The sequence below is a fragment of the Sciurus carolinensis genome, chromosome 11 (assembly GCF_902686445.1).
Source record: "Sciurus carolinensis chromosome 11, mSciCar1.2, whole genome shotgun sequence".
Taxonomy (NCBI): Eukaryota; Metazoa; Chordata; class Mammalia; order Rodentia; family Sciuridae; genus Sciurus; species Sciurus carolinensis.
Window position 1 is genome coordinate 124,025,827 of NC_062223.1, and position 19,224 is coordinate 124,045,050.

Genomic DNA, 19,224 nt, shown 5'->3' on the forward strand with positions numbered 1-19,224 from the left:
CAATCGTTTCAGAATCGTAAGAAATTGTCAGAAAATACACAACTCCTTGGACTTTCCTGGATAGAGAAGATATACAAGAACAAAAACAGGAGGTTATGTTATCTTTAGACAGGAAATATCAGTCCAGAGGCTCATTTCATAGGGGAAATAAAGATCAGGTTGGAGTCTCCTTGGGTCTGAATCTCAAGGCCAAGACTAAGCCCACAGGGTTACATCACGTGGTGAGAGAGTGAAAGGCATTACAGCAGAGATCCTAGCCAGTCTGTAAAGAAAGATGGACAAAAGAAGAGAAGGAAAGTGAGCAAGAAGAAGGGACAAAGACCCAACCAAGGAGATAGAAACTAAGGCATCCCCACTGGTTCTGCCCAATTTGTGATTCTCTTCAGGGTTCTCTTTAGAGCAATTTTGACATCCTTGTTTCTGAGACTGTAAATGAGAGGGTTCAGCATGGGTATCACAAAAGTGTAAAACAATGACAAATATTTCCCCTGACCCACAGACCCAGGAGATAATGGCTTGATGTAAGTGAGCAGCCCAGATCCATAAAACAGACCAACAGTTACTATATGAGAACCACAGGTGCTCATGGCTTTGGACCAACCCTTAGCTGAAGACATATGAATGATATTATAAAGAATCAAAGCATAGGACATTAAGATAATGAGGCTGGATACAATGATAACTGTCCCCACAACAATAGATTTTGCAAGTTCATTGGCATAGGTGCTACTGCAAGAGAGCTGAAGCAGTGGGACAATGTCACACATGTAGTGGTTGATGATGTTGGAATCACAAAAGCTGAGCCTCATCATGCACCCTGTGTGAACCATGGCACCAGCAAACCCCATCAAGTAAGAGCCCAACATCAGCAGAGAACAGACCCTAGGGGACATGATGACCCCGTACAGCAGGGGCTGACAGATGGCCACATAGCGATCATAGGCCATGACTGTTAGCACATAGCACTCTGAGTTCACAAAAAAACAGAAGAAAAATAGCTGAGTCATGCATCCTCCAAAGGAGATGATGTTTTTCTCTGAAACAAAGCTCATTAGCATTTTGGGGGTGAAGACAGATGAATAACAGAAATCAATGAAGGACAGATTGAAGAGAAAAAAGTACATGGGGGTGTGAAGGTGTGAATTCAAGCAAATGAGATGAGTTAAGCTTAAGTTTCCCACCACAGTGACTGCATAGTTCACCAGGAACAGGAAAAACAGGGGTAGTTGGAGCTCAGGTTGATCTGTTAATCCCATAAGGATAAACTCTGTCACGGAGGAATCATTTTCCATGCTTCTAACTTCAGGTGTGGGACCTGTGGGAAAAAAGAATAAAACGAGATGTTAACCATGCACCTTACTGTTTAATACCAGAAGGAAAGCAGGAGCTGCTGGTTTCCAAGCTTAGGTTTGTCTGAGGACACACAGCAAGACCTCCAAATAGCAAAACTTCTTAGGATCCTTTAGAAATTGCCATTTACTCCTTCCATCTACTTTGTCTCTGTCAAGAAAGAAGGCTAACTGACCTCCCAGTGTCTCTGGTCAGCATTCTCTTCCTCCATTCACTTCAGTTCAGCAAGGATTACATTAAAAAGAGTAATTAATGAGTGGAATTTTCCAGACCCCTGGTTTATATAGCTTTGGCTCCAAGGGAAATTTCCAACACAAAGATGGTTTGTGCTCACCCAGTTCCCCTGGAGGTTTGGCTGATGCTGGACCTCAAGGGCCTTCCTTTTCACTGTCCTGAGGGGACAAAGTGTCTCATAATGAGAGCAGTAATCGCAAGCCAAGGAACTCTAAGAATATACCAGGATTTGTATTTGAAAATGTTTCCAAAAGTTTCTCTTCACTTGCGAGAAGGAAAACAGCAACTTCACGTGAGTCTTTGAAACAACCTCACTCACATGAGAAACCTATCTCATGCCCCATAGTTCTAGAAAGTTCATTAGAAACACAGAGAATTATGTTCTCCTTCATGATTTCCTCCCAAATTGTATGAAACCCTTGAGAGTAGAATTTACTGAGCCTGTGTTTACAGTCAAATAATAAGCCTAACATTGAATCCTTTGAGACTCAAAAGGTATACTCAATTTGTAACTTCCCACCAGGAATTCCTGATGCCCTGGGTAGAGTAGTGCGTAGCCTCTATGGCCATCCTCCTTGTATTCAATACAATACATTCTACAGGAGAAATACCAGTTCTACTATGTTCCTTCAAGTCTTGGTATTGCCTTTATAAATAATTTAACACTCAACTTTTTATTTTATTCTAATCAAGAGATGTTGTAGCAAAAAGAGTCAAAGATTAGCAGTAGGCTCTCAAATCAATCTAAGTTTAAATCCAGACCAGAACTCCCTAAAGAAGAGATTTCCAACAAATAATAAAACTTCTCTAATTTTTTTTTTGTTTATTTACATACCTTATATATACCTGTATATGTCTGTAAAATGAGGTTCATAAAATGTTATCTCTCACTGGGTTGTTGTGGAAATTACATGATTCATAGAAGTCATTAGATATATGCCTGGCATAGAAAAAAAAAAAACAGGCCTTCAAATCTTGCCTTGTTCCACATAAAATACTTATGTAAACTGGTGTTTTTCAAACCTGGCCCTACTGATATTTGGATGAGATAGGTTTTGCTGTGGTGCTGTCTGTGGAATGCACAGAACCCTTGGCATTCACCCATCAGATGACAGCACTTTCTCTCTTCCATGTTGCACACACAAATAAAACATAAGTTGTGATCATCAAATTTTTCTCTAGACACTGAGAAATGTTCCTTGGGTGGCCTAGAGCTTCTGAAAATTATACTCCAATGTATCGCACTTTTGCATACAGACTAATTTGAACCCAAGGATATTGGAAGGACTCAGAATGAAGTTTATTTCTGATCTTGTCTCACACTTCTGTTCTTGCTTTCATTAATCCCCTAAAACAGGCCATAGAAAGTTACAATTACTTTCCTCAAAGCAGGTCAAGAAACTAGAACCTCTCCCCGCAAAGCCAGTCATGAGGTTTAGAAATATAATTCCAACCTTTTTTTTTTTAGATACCTGAAATTTATACAGATACCACAGATATTTATACAGATATTACCTTTCTGTGTAGGAGGTGGATGTAAAGTAATTCTCTGATCTTCCTGGTGTGAGAAAGACCATAAGACCCTCATGCCACAGGATGTCCTCCTCTATCCCCAAGAGGAGGGAATGCCACATAGAGACCAAGAATCAGAACACACAAGCCTTCCTGGGCTTCTCCTTTTACTTGAGTACATTAGGTCTTATCTTTTTGCCAATCACATTGTGATGGGCTGACAGATCTGACTCCATAAGAATGTTATAGGCCAGACTCTAAGGGAAATGACTAAGCAGACTCCATTTTGCTCTGAGACTCCATGTTATGTAGGAAATAAGCTTCTCCCATGGGAACACCCCACCTCTGTGCCCATCATCAGTTACTTGGTGTGACATGTTTAATATACAACGGCAACTCCTATGTAGTAAAGAATTGCTCTCTTTTGATCCCTATTGCTCCTAAACAGTGTACCATGTGAACAGTGATTGTGTGGATGTTAGTAACCATTCTTTAGTTTGTACCTAAGGTACAAACTCTCTCTGTTCATGATCTCATGATGTTAGTTTGTAATTTCGAATCATAGCAACAGACACTTATGATTGATGTGATTTTTGGTATAAGAATCCCTATGGTCAAGGCTGTTCTCCCAATAGCCATTTTTTGGGGCATTGTGTGAGACAGTCAGCCAGCCAGCTTAATAAAGACTCTCAAATTTGGACTTATCAGTGGTGATTGGTCTGTTCTTAAGTTGCACCCCATAACAACATTTGTACATGGCAGTCCATTCATCAAACCTAACCATAAATACAGCAAATCCAAGTCAAACTTGCTCAAAGCAACCTGTGTCAGAAAGACATGGGCAACTGATCATCCAATTGTTTCCTATAAGCTGGGCAGGGTCAAGTCTTTTCATGAGACTGTGTCTTTATTTCCATTTTTCATTTTGCTTTGTTGTGCCAAGTTTTGTTTGTTTCTTTTTTTAGGTACTAAAGATCAAAACCACAGTTGCTTTACCACTGAGCTCCATCCCAGTTCTTTTTCTTTATTTTGAGTGAGTGTTTAGCTAAGCTACTGAGGTTGCCCTCAAACTTGTGATCCTCCTGATTCAGCTTCCCAATTGACTGGCATGTGCCACCCTGCCCAGCCCTTCTGGGTTTTAATTTCAGATGGGTTCTCCCATGTAGTAAAGAGTCCCAACAAAATTCCCAAATTAATTGTACACTGAGGGGAAAAAAAAGATTTTTAAAAATTATTTCAGATGAAAAGGCCATAGACAAATGACTTGACAAATGACTTGTTAATGAATCCTTGTCCTCAGTGTGTGGCATGTGCTCAACAGACAGGATTATATTATGTGAGGTGGGAAGATGGTCTATCACAATTATATAATGTGTGTTGCCTGTATCAAGAATGATCCATTTGAAAAACAAAACAGTAACAACAAATAGTATGCTATGTATTTCCAACAGAGGTTATTTAAAAAAGAAATAGTTATGCATATATTACAAGGTGGAAAAAACAAAGAGTTAAAATACATGAGAAAAATGTAAAGATTTATAAACTAGAGAAAAGTTCTATTTTTGATGGAGTTCAACAAGTGACCATGATCTCTGAACATTTCCTTGACTACATTGCTAATTATTTGACAAGCATTTCTGTCCCATGATGAGGACCTTTGTCTTCTTCTTTGACCTTAGTGGTTCCAGGTAAAAGGGAAACTGACAATTTATGAATCAGTGTCTCCAGACCCCTTTCTAGACAATATTAAGCAACGGGAGCTTTTTGACAAATCATCTCTTAGATCAGAAAATTACAAAATATTAATAAAGGCAAAGTCATCTAGTCTGCATAATAGATGTGAACTATTAAGCACAGTATCTTTAGTTCTATCTTCTTTATCCAACCAAAAATTCCAACTTTGTAAAAAGCAGTCCTGTCAGACCTGCCTAAAGAGTGCCCAACAGCTAGAGTTCTGCTAATGTTTAATCCCCATGTGGGTGGACAGTTTAACCCATATGTCCTAACATCTTTAGAGTGTAAAAACTTGAAACATAGTGTACAAGAATTAATGTCATCCTACCAATTATGAACATCCATGAATAATTAGTTGTACTCTGTAACCTAGGTAATGATGTAAGCAGTTCACAGCAAAAAAAAATTAAAAACCTTTTAAAATTGTCAGTCTTATACAGATCCTATATCAATATCTGTATCCCTTAAATTTGCCTTAAGATGGAGATTGAATAAAGCAGATTTGTCTTTCACCTTGTTCACACTATCTCAAATTGCTACGAACCATATATAAAGTTTATTAATACTTACAGAATGTTTACTTAATAAGCAATTTATTTATTAAGATAACAATTATGATTTATAGCATTATATTCATACTATAAGATTTTGAAAGTTTTTTAGGGTTTGTGTAACAGATAAGACTTCATTGTAAAACTAGTAGTTCATGTAAACAGAATTGTAAACCAAAACAGTTGTTTTTAACAAAGATTTGAATAAACCTGATTTCTTCTAGGACTTCATCTTATCAAACTTCTAGGATTAATTTTAATCAATCAAAAGAGAAAGAAGAAATTCACATAGGAAAATCCAGATGGAAAATGGTCTTGATAAAACAAAATCTTTAAGTCAGCTCTGAAACAAAGCTTATCAGCAATTTGGGGGTGAAGACAATGAATTACAGAAATCAATGAACAATAGATTTTGCGTGTGTGTGTGTGTGTGTGTGTGTGTGTGTGTGTATGTGTGTGTGTGTGCACTTGCACACATGTGCATATGTGGTGCTGGGAATAGAGCCCAGGGCCTTGTGCGTGTGAGGTAAGCACTCTACCAACTGAGTTATATCCCCATCACTGAATAATAGATTTAAGAGAAAAAAATACATAGTGGGGTGAAAGTGTGAATTCAGGCAAAGTAGATTAATTAAGATCATGTTTCCCGCCACAGTGACTGATAGTTCACCAATAACAGGAAAAAGAGGGGCATCTGGACCTCAGGTAGGTCTGTTATCCCATAAGAATAAACTCTGTCACTGAGGACTCATTTTTCATAGCCATTGACTTCAGGGGTGGGATCTGTAGGAAAAATGTAGAAAGTAACATTAAAAATGAATCCTTATTTAACCCCAGAGAGAGAGTTTAAGCTGCTTGTTTCCAAGTTCAGGGTTGTCTAAGGCATCAGAAGAACTGTGGTGTTGATCCTTGAGGAATCCCAATTTCCTTCCTTCTTCTCCCATTAATGATGGATAACTTCTGATGGAATAATGTGGGGACTGACCTCCCAATGTCTTGAACAGCATACCCTCCCTCTCCGCCGTTTACACTACAGATTAAGGTTTTAAAAAGCAGTAAATAGGTGGTGTTCTCTAGATCCATTATTTATGTAGTTTTGATTTGAAGGGGATTTATCAAAATGAAAATGATCCAATATCTCTTTCCCCTTGAGGCTCCACTGATACTGGACGTCAAGTGCTTTGTTCCCCACAGTCCTAAGGGAGACTAAAGTTCTGGTTATGATAGAGGTAGTAGCCAGTAGTGCAGATCTGTCTCTGATTTTCTAAAAAAGAAACTCTCAAGAACATTCCAGGATTTCTATTTGAAAATATCTCCCGCAGGTTCTCTTCAAGAAGAAAAACAACAATTTTAAAATGATTCTCCAAAACACCATTTCATTCACATGAGAATCTATTTCATGCCACATAGATCTGGAAAAATTTATTAGAAGCACAGAGAATGATGTTCTCCTTTATGATTTCTTCCCAAGTTGGATGAGCCCCTTGAGTGTAGAAATTATTTAGCTTATCTTTACATCTTGCATAACAAACCTAACATTGAATCTTTTGAGAGAAGAACTTCTATCAATTCATAATTTTCCACCAGGAATTCCTGATGACCTTGGCAGATAGCAGGTGGCCCCCGTGACCATTCTCCTAGTCACCCAATTCAGAGATCTACAGGAGGAATATCCAGGGCACTTGACAGTTATAGTATGTTCCCACAAACCACCAGAATTGCATTCATAAATATAAGACCATAGCTTTAACACATACTACATATTTTCAAGTTCATCCCAATTAAGAGATGTTGTAGCTAAATTTTGAAAGACCAGGAGTAGACTCTCAAGTCAATCTATGTTTAAATCCAGATTTTGAACTTCCTAATGAAGAAAATTTACAATGAATGACTTCTCTGACCCTTGCTTGTTTATTCATATATACCAACATATACTTGTGCATGTCTATAAAATGAGGTTCATACAATGCTATCTCATTGGATTGTTGTAAGAATTCAATGATTCACATTAAGTATTAGATTTATGCCAGACAAATAAAGAGTATTACCTCTCTTTCACCTGTTCCCCCTTCCACACACATATTCATAGAAACCAGACTTTCTTAACCTAAAAGTATTGAAATTCGCATGGGGTGGTTTTTTGTTGTGGGGCTATTCTGTTTAGGATAAAATGCGCAATGTCTTTGGTCTCCATCCATCAAAGGACAGTACTATCCTACCCCCTGCATATGACATACACAGATAAAATGGTAACTGTGACCATTAAAATTTCCTCTTGACACTGTGAAATGTCCCTTAGGTGGTCTAGAGTATCATAAAATTATATCCCAATATATGCCACTTTGGCATGCTGAGTAATTTAAACTAAAGGACATTTAAAAGGCTCTAACCACACTATCTTTCCAAACTTCTCCCATATTTATTCTCCTGCTTTCCTTAATCCCCTAAGGCAGGTCATAGGAACTAGGACCTTTCTATCTCAAAGTCAGTAATGAAATCTAGAAACTTTATTCTAACCTTTTCTCATCTTTTGGTATAGGAGCTGGACATAAATGGTATGGGGAAAATAAATAGCCATATGCTAAAGATTGAAACTTAACCCCTATTTCCCTATACAAATAGCACCTAAGGTGGATCAAAGACCTGAATGTAAAACCTAAACTCTGAAACTATTAGAAGAAAACATGGGGGAAATACTTCAAGGGATTGGCAGAGGCTGGGGTTTTCTGAATAGGAACTCAAGAGCACAAGAAAACAAAAGCAAAAATGGACAAATGGGACTACATCCAACTGAGGAGTTTCTGCATTGCAAAGGAAAGGATCAACAGAGGGAAGAGAGAGGTTAGAAAAAGGAAAAACATTTATGAACTGTTCATCTAACTGAGGATTAAAAATCAGAATTTAAGAATTTCAAGACATAACAAAAAAATCAACAAGTAATCCAATTGTAAATGACAATCGATGTGAAAAGATAGGTCTCAAAAGAAGCAATACAAATGTCCAGCAAATTATAGAAAATGCTCAAAATCATTAGCTATCAGGCAAATGCAAATCAAAATTATGAGGTAACATCTCATCTCCATTAGAATGGCTATTTTCAAAACATAAAACAGGAAATGCTGGAAATGGAGGAAAAACAACTTTTTTTTTAAGTTTCTAGATAAATTTAATAACACTATTATCCCAAGCTACAGAGTTGTTAAATATGTAGCAATAAAATTATAAGATACTTGACATTTTTCTTTGAAATTCTTCAGTTAAAATAAAATCAGAGTGAAAAAAATGACTCTTCATTTTTATTTGTTCTAATGACAGTAGAGCGCATTTTGACCCATTGTACCCAAATGGAGCATAACTTCTCATTCCTCTGACTGTACATGGTGCTGAGTCACACCAATAGTGTAATCATATATGTATACAGGTTAATAATGTTGGTCTCATTCTACTGTCCTTTCCATCGCCACCACCTCACCCCTCCCCTCATTCCTCTCTGCACAATCCTTCATTCTCCCCTGCCCGTCTGCCCCCCACTATGGATCAGCATCCGCATATTAGAGAAAATATCTGGCCTTCGGATTTTGGGAACTGGCTTATTTTGCATAGCATGATGTTCTCTAGTTCCATCCATTTGCCTGAAAATGTCATAATTTCATTCTTCTTTAAGCTGAGTAAAATTCCATTGTGTATATGTACCACATTTTCTTTATCCATTCATCTGTTGAAGGGCATCTAGGTTGGTTCCATAGTTTAACTGTTGTGAATTGAACTGATATAAACATTAATGTGGCTGTATCACTGTAGTATGGTGATTTTAAGTCTTCTGAGTAAAAACTTAGGAGTGGGGTAGCTGGGAACCACTGTTCCATTCCAAGTTTTCTGAAGAATCTCCATACTGCTTTCCATACTGTTGCACCAATTTGTGGTCCACCTGCAATGTATGAGTGTACCTTTTTCCCCACATCCTTGCCAACACTTATTGTTGCTTGTATTCTTGATAATTGCTACTCTAACTGAAGTGAGATGAAATCTTAGAGTAGTTTTAATTTGCATTTCTCTAATCACTAAAGATGATAAACGTTTTTTCATATATTTGTTGATCAATTGTATTTCTTCTGTGAAGTGCCTGTTCAGTTCCATAGCCCACTTATTGATTGGATTATTTGATTTTTTTTGGTGTTAAGTTTTTTGAGTTCTTTATATATCCTGGAGATTAGTACTCTATCTGAGGTGCGTGTGGTAAAGATTTTCTCCCATTCTGTAGGCTTTCTCTTCACAATATTGATTGTTTCCTTTGCTGAGAAGAAGCTTTTTAGTTTGAATCCATCCCATTTATTGATTCTTAATTTTACTTCTTGTGCTTTAGGAGTCCTGTTAAGGAAGTCAGGTTCTAGCCAATATGGTAAAGATTTGGGCCTACTTTTTCTTCTATTAGGCACAGCGTCTCTGTTCTAGTGCCTAAGTCTTTGATCTACTTTGAGCTGATTTTTGTGTAGGGTGAGAGATAGATAGGGGTTTAATTTCATTTTGTTACATACAGATTTCCAGTTTTCCCAACACCATTTGTTGAATAGGCTATCTTTTCTCCAATGTATATTTTTGACATCTTTGCCTAGTATGAGATAACAGTATTTATGTCGGTTTTTGTGTCTTCTATATTGCACCATTGGTCGACATGTCTATTTTGATGCCAATACCATGCCTTTTTTATTACTAAAGCTCTGTAGTATAGATTAAGGTCTAGTATTATCTTGCTTCCTGCTTCACTGTTGTTGCTAAGGATTGCTTTGGCTATTCTGGGTCTATTATTTTTCCAGATGACTTTCATGATTGCTTTTTCTAGTTCTGTGAAGAATGTCATGGGAATTTAAATCTGTATAATACTTTTGGTAATATGGCCATTTCAACAATATTGATTCTGACTAACTAAAAGCATGGGAAATCTTTCCATCTTCTAAGGTCTTCTTCAATTTCTTTCTTAAGTGTTCTGTAGTTTTCAGTGTAAAGGTCTTTCAACTCTTTGGTTAGATTGATTTCCAAGTATTTTATTTTTGTTGAAGCTATTGTGAATGGGGTAGTTTTCCTAATTTCTCTTGCAGCGGATTCATCGCTTATGTATAGAAATGCATTAGATTTATGGGTATTGATTTTATACCCTGTTACTTTGTTGAATTCATATATAAGTTCTAGACGTTTTTCTGGTGGAATATTTTGAATCTTCTAAATATAGAATCATGTGGTCAGCAAATAATGATAGTGTGAGTTCTTCTTTTCCTATTCGTATTCCTTTAATTTCTTTCACCTGTCCAATTGCTCTGGCTAGAGTTTCAAGGACAATGTTAAATAGAAGTGGTGAAGGAAGGCATCCTGTCTTGCTCCAGTATTTAGAGGGGAATACTTTCAATTTTTCTCCATTTAGAATGATGTTGGCCTTGGACTTAGCATAGATAGCCTTTACAATGTTGAGGTATGGTCCTACTATCCTAGTTTTTCTAGTATTTTGTACATGAAGAGGTGCTGTATTTTGCCAAATGCTATTTCTGTATCTATTAAGATAATCATATGATTTCTGTATTTAAGTATGTTGATGTGATGTCTTACACTTATTGTTTTCCATATGTTGAACCAAGCTTGCATCCCTAGCATGAACCGCACTTGATCATGGAGCACTATCTTTATAATATGTTTTTGTATGCAATTTACCAGAATTTTGTTGAGAATTTTTGCATCTAATTCATCAGGTATATTGGTCTGAAGTTTTCTTTCCTTGATGTGTCTTTGTCAGGGTGATACTAGCCTCATAGAATGAGTTTTAAAGGGTTCCCTCCTTTTATATTTCATGCATAGTTTGAGGAGTATTAGTGTTAATTCTTCTTTGAAGGCCTTATAGAACTCAGCTGAGAATTTGACTAGTCCTGGGCTTTTCTTTGTTGGTAGGCTTTTGATGAGGTCTTCTATTTCATTGCTTGAAATTGATCTGTTTAAATTATGTATGTCCTGCTGATTCAGTTTGAGTGGATCTTATGTCTCTAGAAATTTGTCACCATCTTCGAGATTTTCTATTTTTTTGTAAAAAGTTTCACAATAGTTTCTAATTACCTTCTGTGTTTCTGTAGTGTCTATCATATTTCTTTTTTCATCATGAATTTTAGCAATTTGAGTTTTCTCTCTCTTTTATTAGTGTAGCTAAGAGTTTATTTTTTCAAAGAATCAACTTTTTGTTTGGTCAATTTTTTCAATTGTTTCAATTTCATTGACTTCAGCTCTGATTTTCATTATTTCCCGTCCTCTACTACTTTTCATGTTGATTTATTCATCCTTTTCTAAGACCTTGAGATGTAATGTTAAGTCATTTATTTGTTGATGTTTTATTCTTTTAATGAATGAGTCAATACAATGAACTTTCCTCTTAGCACTGCCTTCTTAGTATTCCAGAGATTTTGATATGTTGTATCAGTGTTCTTATTTACCTTTAAGAATTTTTTTATTTCATCCCTGATGTCTTCTGTATCCATTCATCATTCAATAGCATGCTATCTAGTCTCCAGTTATTGAAGTAGCTTTTATTTTTTTTTATTTTATCATTGATTTCTAGTTTCATTCCACATGATCTGATAGGGTAGTATTTCTATGTTTTTGTATTTCCTGAGAGTTGCTTTGTGGCATAACATATGGTCTATTTTAGAGAAGGATCCATGTGCTTAGAAGAGAGTGTATTCACTTGATTATGGATGAAATACTCTATATAAGTCAATTTAATCTAAATCACTGATTGTTTTATTTAGTTCTATAGTTTTTTTGATTAGTTTTTGTTTGGAAGATCTATTCATTGGTGAGAGAGGTGTGTTAAAGTTACCCAGTGTTATTGTGTTGTAGTCTATTTTATTCTTGAAATTGAGAAGGGTTTGTTTAATGTATATATGCTTCATTGTTTGTGGCATATATACTTACAATTATTATGTTTTGTTCATGTATGGTTCCCTTAAGCAGTAAAAAATGTCCTTCTTTATCCCTTCTGATTAACTTTGGTTTGAAGTTCACTTTGTCTGATCTGAGGTTGGAAACCCCTGTTTGTTTATACAGTCCATGTGATTGATATATTTTTCCCCAACCTTTCACCTTCATTCTGTGGATGTCTTTTCCTAGCAAATGTGTCTCTTGAAGACAGCATAATGTTGGGTCTTTTTTTTTTAATTTAAATCCAATTTACCAGTCTATGTCTTTTGATTGATGAGTTTATGCCATTAAATTCAGGGTTCTTATTGAGATATGATTTGTATTCCTGGTCATTTTGGTTTATTTTTGTTTTTTAACTTGACTTAGTTTCTCCTTTGAATGACCTTTATTTAGTGTAGTCTCTCCCTTTGCTGGTTTTCATCGTTTTTTTGTTGTTGTTGTTTGTTTGTTTGTTTGTTTGTTCATTTCCTTCTCATGGAATATTTTGCTGAGAATGTTCTGTAGTGCAGGTTTTCTAAAATGATGAACAATAAGGGAACAGAAGTGGTGTAAGATGTGATATTTATGAGGGAAAAGGAGAGAAGATAGAGGTAAATATTTATAGTAATATTGAGGAAAGAATTAATACAATTTGGCTGTTAGTATGACAGAAATGAGAAAGATAATCCAGGGAGACAGATACATGAGAGAAAAAATATATACAGATACACAACAAAACTGTAATATACTCTTCAGACACCCCATTCCTCAGTAAATTGATGCATGAAAAATATTTGGATTCAAAGATGGTAGAGGTGTGAGAGAGAGTAAAAGAAATAAAGGAAAGTCTCAATGGAAAATTGGAAGATTGCTTTCATTAGTTTCCAAAATTTTTCTGTTTCTCTTCTCCACCCATATGTGGGGTTGTCTGAAATTTGATGTTAGCTTCAGTCCAGTAGGCGCTGGTTCAGTTGGGTGGGTGAGCCAGTAGCAAAATGCCCTCACACCCTCTTCTAGTCTTCCCACCCATGGTAGCCAGTCCCTTTCATTCCTGCACACTTCAGGACTCACTGAGCTGGAGAGAGCCAGGTTTTCTCCAGTTTCTTCAGCCTATGCTCCTCCTGGGGAACTGCCCCTAAACTCCATCTTTCCACAGGCTTGCCAGACCCAGATTGGCCTATGCAAACCCAGTTGCAATCTGATGGACTTGGGCTTCAACTTTCTTAGACTTGCCTTGCTGCAGTCCCAAGATCTCAATGCCTGTTCAACTTGCAGAGAGACCACCAGTGATGCACTCTTACAAAGGAGTGACCCTGTGAAGAGGCAGCCAGATGGCAACCACTAGCACACTCAGCAGGAAGACCTCAGGTGCAGCAAGACCTGCAAATACCCTGACGACTCATCTCCAGGCCCTGGCCAGTGTCCCCAGACTGAGGCAATCACACCCCAAGATGGCAGCAGTGTTGGTGGCATACCTACAGGCCCTAGCTGGTGTCCCAAGATGGCGGTGACTGTGTGTAACCAAACCTATGGGTACTGTGATAATGGACTTCCAGGCAGTAGCAGGAAGAGGGATGAGGCAATCTGCTGGTGGTCTGTGGATGGTCTTCAGGCTAACAGCAGGTGAATATCAGGCAGCGTAGCATGGGTAGGTGAAAGGCGGGCAATGGGCAGGCAAGAGGCGGGCAAATGGGCAAATGGGTAAATGTTGGATGATAGGCCATGGTCAGCAAGTGATCTGCACTCAAAGGGTAGGCAATATGCTGGCAACCCAGATGTGACATTGGTGTAAACAGCAGGAGGTCAGTGGTCAGCAACAACTGCCTTGAAGAGAAACAGTATTTCCTCTGCTCGAATCCCAAGTCACAGAGTGACAAGGTATACTGTCTCCCTCTAGTTTGCCATTTGGATCTCTTTAAAAAGGAGCTCTTTACAATATTGGAGGGAATGTAAACAACTATTATAGAGGACAGTATGCAAGTTCCTCAAAAAAACTAAAAATAGATCTAAATCCTGTTATTTGCAACAAAATGCATGAAACTGGAGGACATTATATGTGAAATAAGCCAGAGACCAAAAGACAGTAGTACCACATGTTCTTTCTCACATTGTAGAAGCTAAAATAAGTCAACCTGAAAGTAAAGCAGTGATAACCAGAGATTGAGAAGTTTGGAACAGGGTTAGGGAAAAGGTGATTAGATATGATGTATGGAAATATCATGCTGAACCCCTTTAATATGTACATTTAGTACACATCAATTTTAAAAAGAGTGAACTCTTAAGTCAGACTCTGAATTTAAATCCAGAGGGTTTCTCCACTTTCAAATTATGAGATTTTAGTCTAGTTATATAACTTGGTATCCTAATCTGTCAAATGAGAATAGAAGCTGCTATGAGGGTTAAATGATTTCTTCCACATAAAGTATTAGAACACCACCTGAAAAATAGAAAGCCTCTGATAAGTTCTGTCCTCCTCAGTCATGAACCTCACTCATGTTCACTGAATATCAGGCACTGTCCTCCACCTGCCTTCCCAGACATACCTTAGTGTTGAATATTTCAAAATTATTTAGCTTTTGAGTTCATAATGCATTCACATGGTTCAAAAGTCAAAAATTTTAAAAAGACATGAGGGTGAAAGGTTCCCTTCCACCCTTGTTCCTTATCACCTCTTTCCCCTCCCTAGAGGCAACCAGTGTAATCAATTACAATCAGTAACATTTTACTCATCTGTAATAAAGTTCTTGTGCATTATCCCACCAAATTTATACAAATAGTAACATATATGCACTGTTTTTCAACTTACTTTTTCCAAATTTATTTATTTGTAATTGATATCTAAAATTATACTTATTTGTCATGCACAACATAATGTTTTGAAGTGTATATACATTGTGGAATCATTAAACCTGTTTAATTAACAGATTCATTATCTTAAATGCCATTTTGTGGTGAGAAAATTTAACATCCATTCACACTGTATTTTTCAAGAATAGAATTAACTGTAGTTACTTAACTATAGTTACCATGCTGTACAATAGATCCCTTGGATTTATTTCTCCCAACTAACTGAAACTATGTAGCCTTTGACCAAAATCTCTTATACTTCTAACCCCCAAGTCTGATATATACCATTTCTTGGGAAACAACTGAAGAACGAGTAAGATTTAGGATCTAGGAAAGAATAAATTCAGAAGAGTAATGAAAAAGAGTCCCAGATGATATCTGTATAACTAGCCTATAGGCCAACCAGCACAGACTGAAACAGTGGAGAGGTATAAAAAAGTTTTTACCACTTACCAATACATTTCAGAGATAGGTTTATATTTACACATGATTATATTCATTATTTCTATACCTTCATAGCATGTTTTGTACAACCATACATTTGATTAGTCCTTCTTTGATGAATTTCTAAGTTAATCTCATTCCTTTGCTATTATAAAAAAAAGTTACAATGGATAACTCAGTACATAAATCTTCAGGAATATGCAATTAGGGAGCAATTATTAACTCTAAGGGTACATATATTTGTAAACATGGTAAACATTGTTAAACTTCTCTACTAGTACCTATTTCTTTGACCCACATGAATATAAGTTACCTCTATATTTTTATGAGCCTGGCCTGGGCCTCTGGAGATTATATTTTTACTTTGCCATCAGCTTAGTATTTGATTCCATCAATATGCACAGCTTCTGCCAGAAATTTTTTTAAATATCTAAAAATATGTGAAAACAAATTGAATATATGAAATAAGTTAGAGGAAAATTATTTGAATCCTTGACATCAATTTAATCATATGCAATGAAAAACAGCAAGCACACTGCTTCCAAATGTCATATTTGGTATTATGTAAATAACCAGAGTTAGAAACCTTTTTTTCTCCCTATGCCTGTGAAACACAATTGTATGGGCATGTGTTTTTGGGGAGTGTTCCTCCATTCAGCGTCATGTTGGTTGGACTCGGTGTCCAAATTCCAGCTATGGAAACCATATGGGAAAGAAGACCCATAATCTCTAGCAGCCAGAAAATAGACTCTCAGTCCATTTTGTGTTGCTATAACAATTAACTGAAGCTAACTACCTTATAATAAAAAGTTTATTTATTTCAAGGTTTTGGAGACTGAAAGTCTTGAGATTTACTGGCCCCATCTGTTCGACCTCTGGTGAGGGCCTCCTTGGCTGCATCACAACACTATGAGAAAGCTGACAGAGAAGCACATTCATGCAGAAAGGTTAAACCTGTGCAGAAACCTTCTTTATAACAATCTCCTCTCGTGACTCACTACAAGAAACCAGAACTAACCCCTACCAAAGGTGGTGCCCAACATGAGCTAATTACCTTCCACTAAGCCCCACCTCTTAAGGTTCCACCATTTCCTAACATTGCCACACGGGGAACCAAGCTGCCAACACATAACCTTTGGGGGACATACGCAAACCACATACAAACCATTGCACAGGTACCTTCTCCTAAGTTCAGTCAGTCGCATGCTCCCACCTAAGAAGTTTATCTGCAACAATGCAAACATATGGAACCACTGGAAACCATTTGTGTGGCGGCAGTACAATCCAGGGGTGACATCAGCTCTAGGGAGAAGAGGTGTGGCTAAAATAGGTCCTAATCTTGGCCTCTGAAGTTGCCTTCATCCTGCTAATTCTCCTTAAAAAGTAAACCCACACCAAGTCTCTGCGCCCCCAGTATTCTTTCTGCCAACTTCTAGGGTAACTCTCAGTTATGTCAACATAAACTTTGACATAGTACTTTTCTTCATTTTAAAATACAAAAAATGTTATCTTCTGTCAGGAACACAAATAAATGTTGCAAATAAAAGCGTAGGGTACAGAAAATGGATGGAACTGCAGACCATCATGTTGAGCACATAAAACCAGGCTCAGAAAGTCAAGGTCATAAGCTCTCTCTCATATGTGGAAGCTAGAGAGACAAACATTTTTAAAAGGGACCTCAAATAAGTAGAAGGGAAACCAGTAGAATTGAGAAAATGGATCAGTGGGGAGGGAGGAGGGTAGATAATGGGGAATGAAATTGATCAAATTAGGTTATGTACATACATGAATAAGTCATAATGAACACTACTATTATGTATAATTATAGTGTACCAACTTAAAAATTGTAGGGTGCTTAACTCACAATTCATAATTGAAGATAATAGTTCTTATAAACTTCTCTGTACTCTATTTTTCAAAAGGAAAATCTCCAGTTTCCTATGATGGCAAGAAATGTCATTATTGGCATCCCCAATAATGAGACTTCTTTCATCTAACACCAACTCATCTGCTGCAATATTGAATTCTTACCTCTAAAAACTATGAGATATAGGTCAAATACAAGCTTTTCATATATTGAAAGTTAGAGGTAACACAAAATCTAAAGGACCTTGTTTACCTAGATTGTCTAATTTAGGCTACATTCAAATCACACTCTCAAAATGTTTGGTAACAATAACATGACACTTTGGTGCCCAACTAAATTTAACATCATGTTAATTTTATTAACTGTGAACTCTAGATTCCATGGTATTTGTTCAGAGTTGAAAGCAGATTATAAGGAAATTAATAAACTGGAAAACATGTATCATATAATGCTCACAAATTCTCAGTTCAACACTCGCCTCTTCTCTGGGATTCCGAAGTTGGGAATATGTGCTTCTACATATCAGAAACACCCCTGGCATCTTGATATGATGATAAATAATTTAAACATGCATTTTGTCCTGGAAGAGCTTCAAATCTGATAGAATCTACACAGCAATTTTATACTCACAGTAAGGATAAGTACATTGATACCCAAGTACACAGATTGGTTTAAGAGGCTGGAAATCACAAAGCAAGTTAACTTAACAAAAGTAGAAGTGTGTGCAGTCACATGGGGAGTGTGGAAGCAAGGCAAGGAGTGTTCTAGAAGGAATGGTATGAGAAGAGGGTCAAAGATAATAGAGCATGATGTATCCCAGAAAAAGCACAAGTATGTAATAGAATATTATAGGGAAATTACAAATCAAAATGTCAAGGAAATGTAGAAAAAACTAATAACAGTTAGTTCCAGGTGATGTCTAAAATGTAGCCCAGTATTCATGGTGAGAATCTAAGCAGTTTGAAAGGCATTAGATTGTAACTAGTTTCCAAAGCACCAACAGAAGGAAGTAGGGGAAATAGCATCAAGTCAAAGAGAATGCAGGTTCCCAGAGATTTAGCATATACCCACTTAATATCCAGTTTAGAAATTCAGGCTAATGTCTCTGAGCAGTGGGCATTGGATCCATATTGCCCATTGTTAAATTACATTAAATTAAGACCTGAGGAGTCCTCTGTACCTCAATCCTTTGGTAATGAACCGCAACCTAACTTAAAACAAATAGCTGAATCTTAGTTGACTACAGCAGTTGAACTCCAGTCAACCTCAGGCAGCCAGTGAAAAACAACAAAACACCCAGCTGTAAGCAGTTAAGCTGTCTCTGGACATCACTTCCCTTTTCTGTTCATAAATGTCTGATCACGTTGCAGTCCCAGAGTTCTTTGAACTTGCTTTGCTTCTGAGGGCTGCCTGATTCTAGGATGAAAGCCAAGTAAAGTCTTTAAACTAAGTTCATTGCAATTTTGTCTTTTGACACCATCTTGGTTATTTTCAGCTCAGAGATGAATATGGATGAACCAGCCGAACACAAACGTTAGACTTGAAATTGTGTATAACTGGGGAAGAATATAGACTCCTTCTTTTCCAAAGTAAACAGCCTGGGAAATTCTTGCAATTATTTAGAAACAGAACACTAAGTGAATTCACTGCTCTGCTCTTTCTTGGACTCATGTTTCTCCTAAATTGCCTGAGGAAATAGTGGTAATATTCATTGAATCATTCCTTCAGTCATTCAAACTATCATAGCTGATA

The 19,224-nt window shown here is 36.9% G+C and overlaps 1 protein-coding gene across 2 annotated transcripts; it reads right to left on the reverse strand.

Annotated features, from left to right (window-relative positions):
- Positions 1 to 341: 341 nt before the first annotated feature.
- On the reverse strand, positions 342 to 5,865 carry LOC124958637 (olfactory receptor 143-like). 2 transcript variants are annotated; one of them, XM_047516914.1, is made up of 2 exons: positions 5,858 to 5,865; positions 342 to 1,296 (listed from the first exon to the last, which is right to left on the reverse strand). In XM_047516914.1, the coding sequence occupies exons 1-2, from the start codon at positions 5,863 to 5,865 to the stop codon at positions 342 to 344; spliced, it is 963 nt and encodes a 320-aa protein (XP_047372870.1). The 2 variants fall into 2 exon arrangements, with proteins under 2 accessions (XP_047372870.1, XP_047372869.1); XM_047516913.1 differs by lacking the exon at positions 5,858 to 5,865 and adding an exon at positions 1,338 to 1,351 and having other exon boundaries at positions 342 to 1,293.
- Positions 5,866 to 19,224: the final 13,359 nt, after the last annotated feature.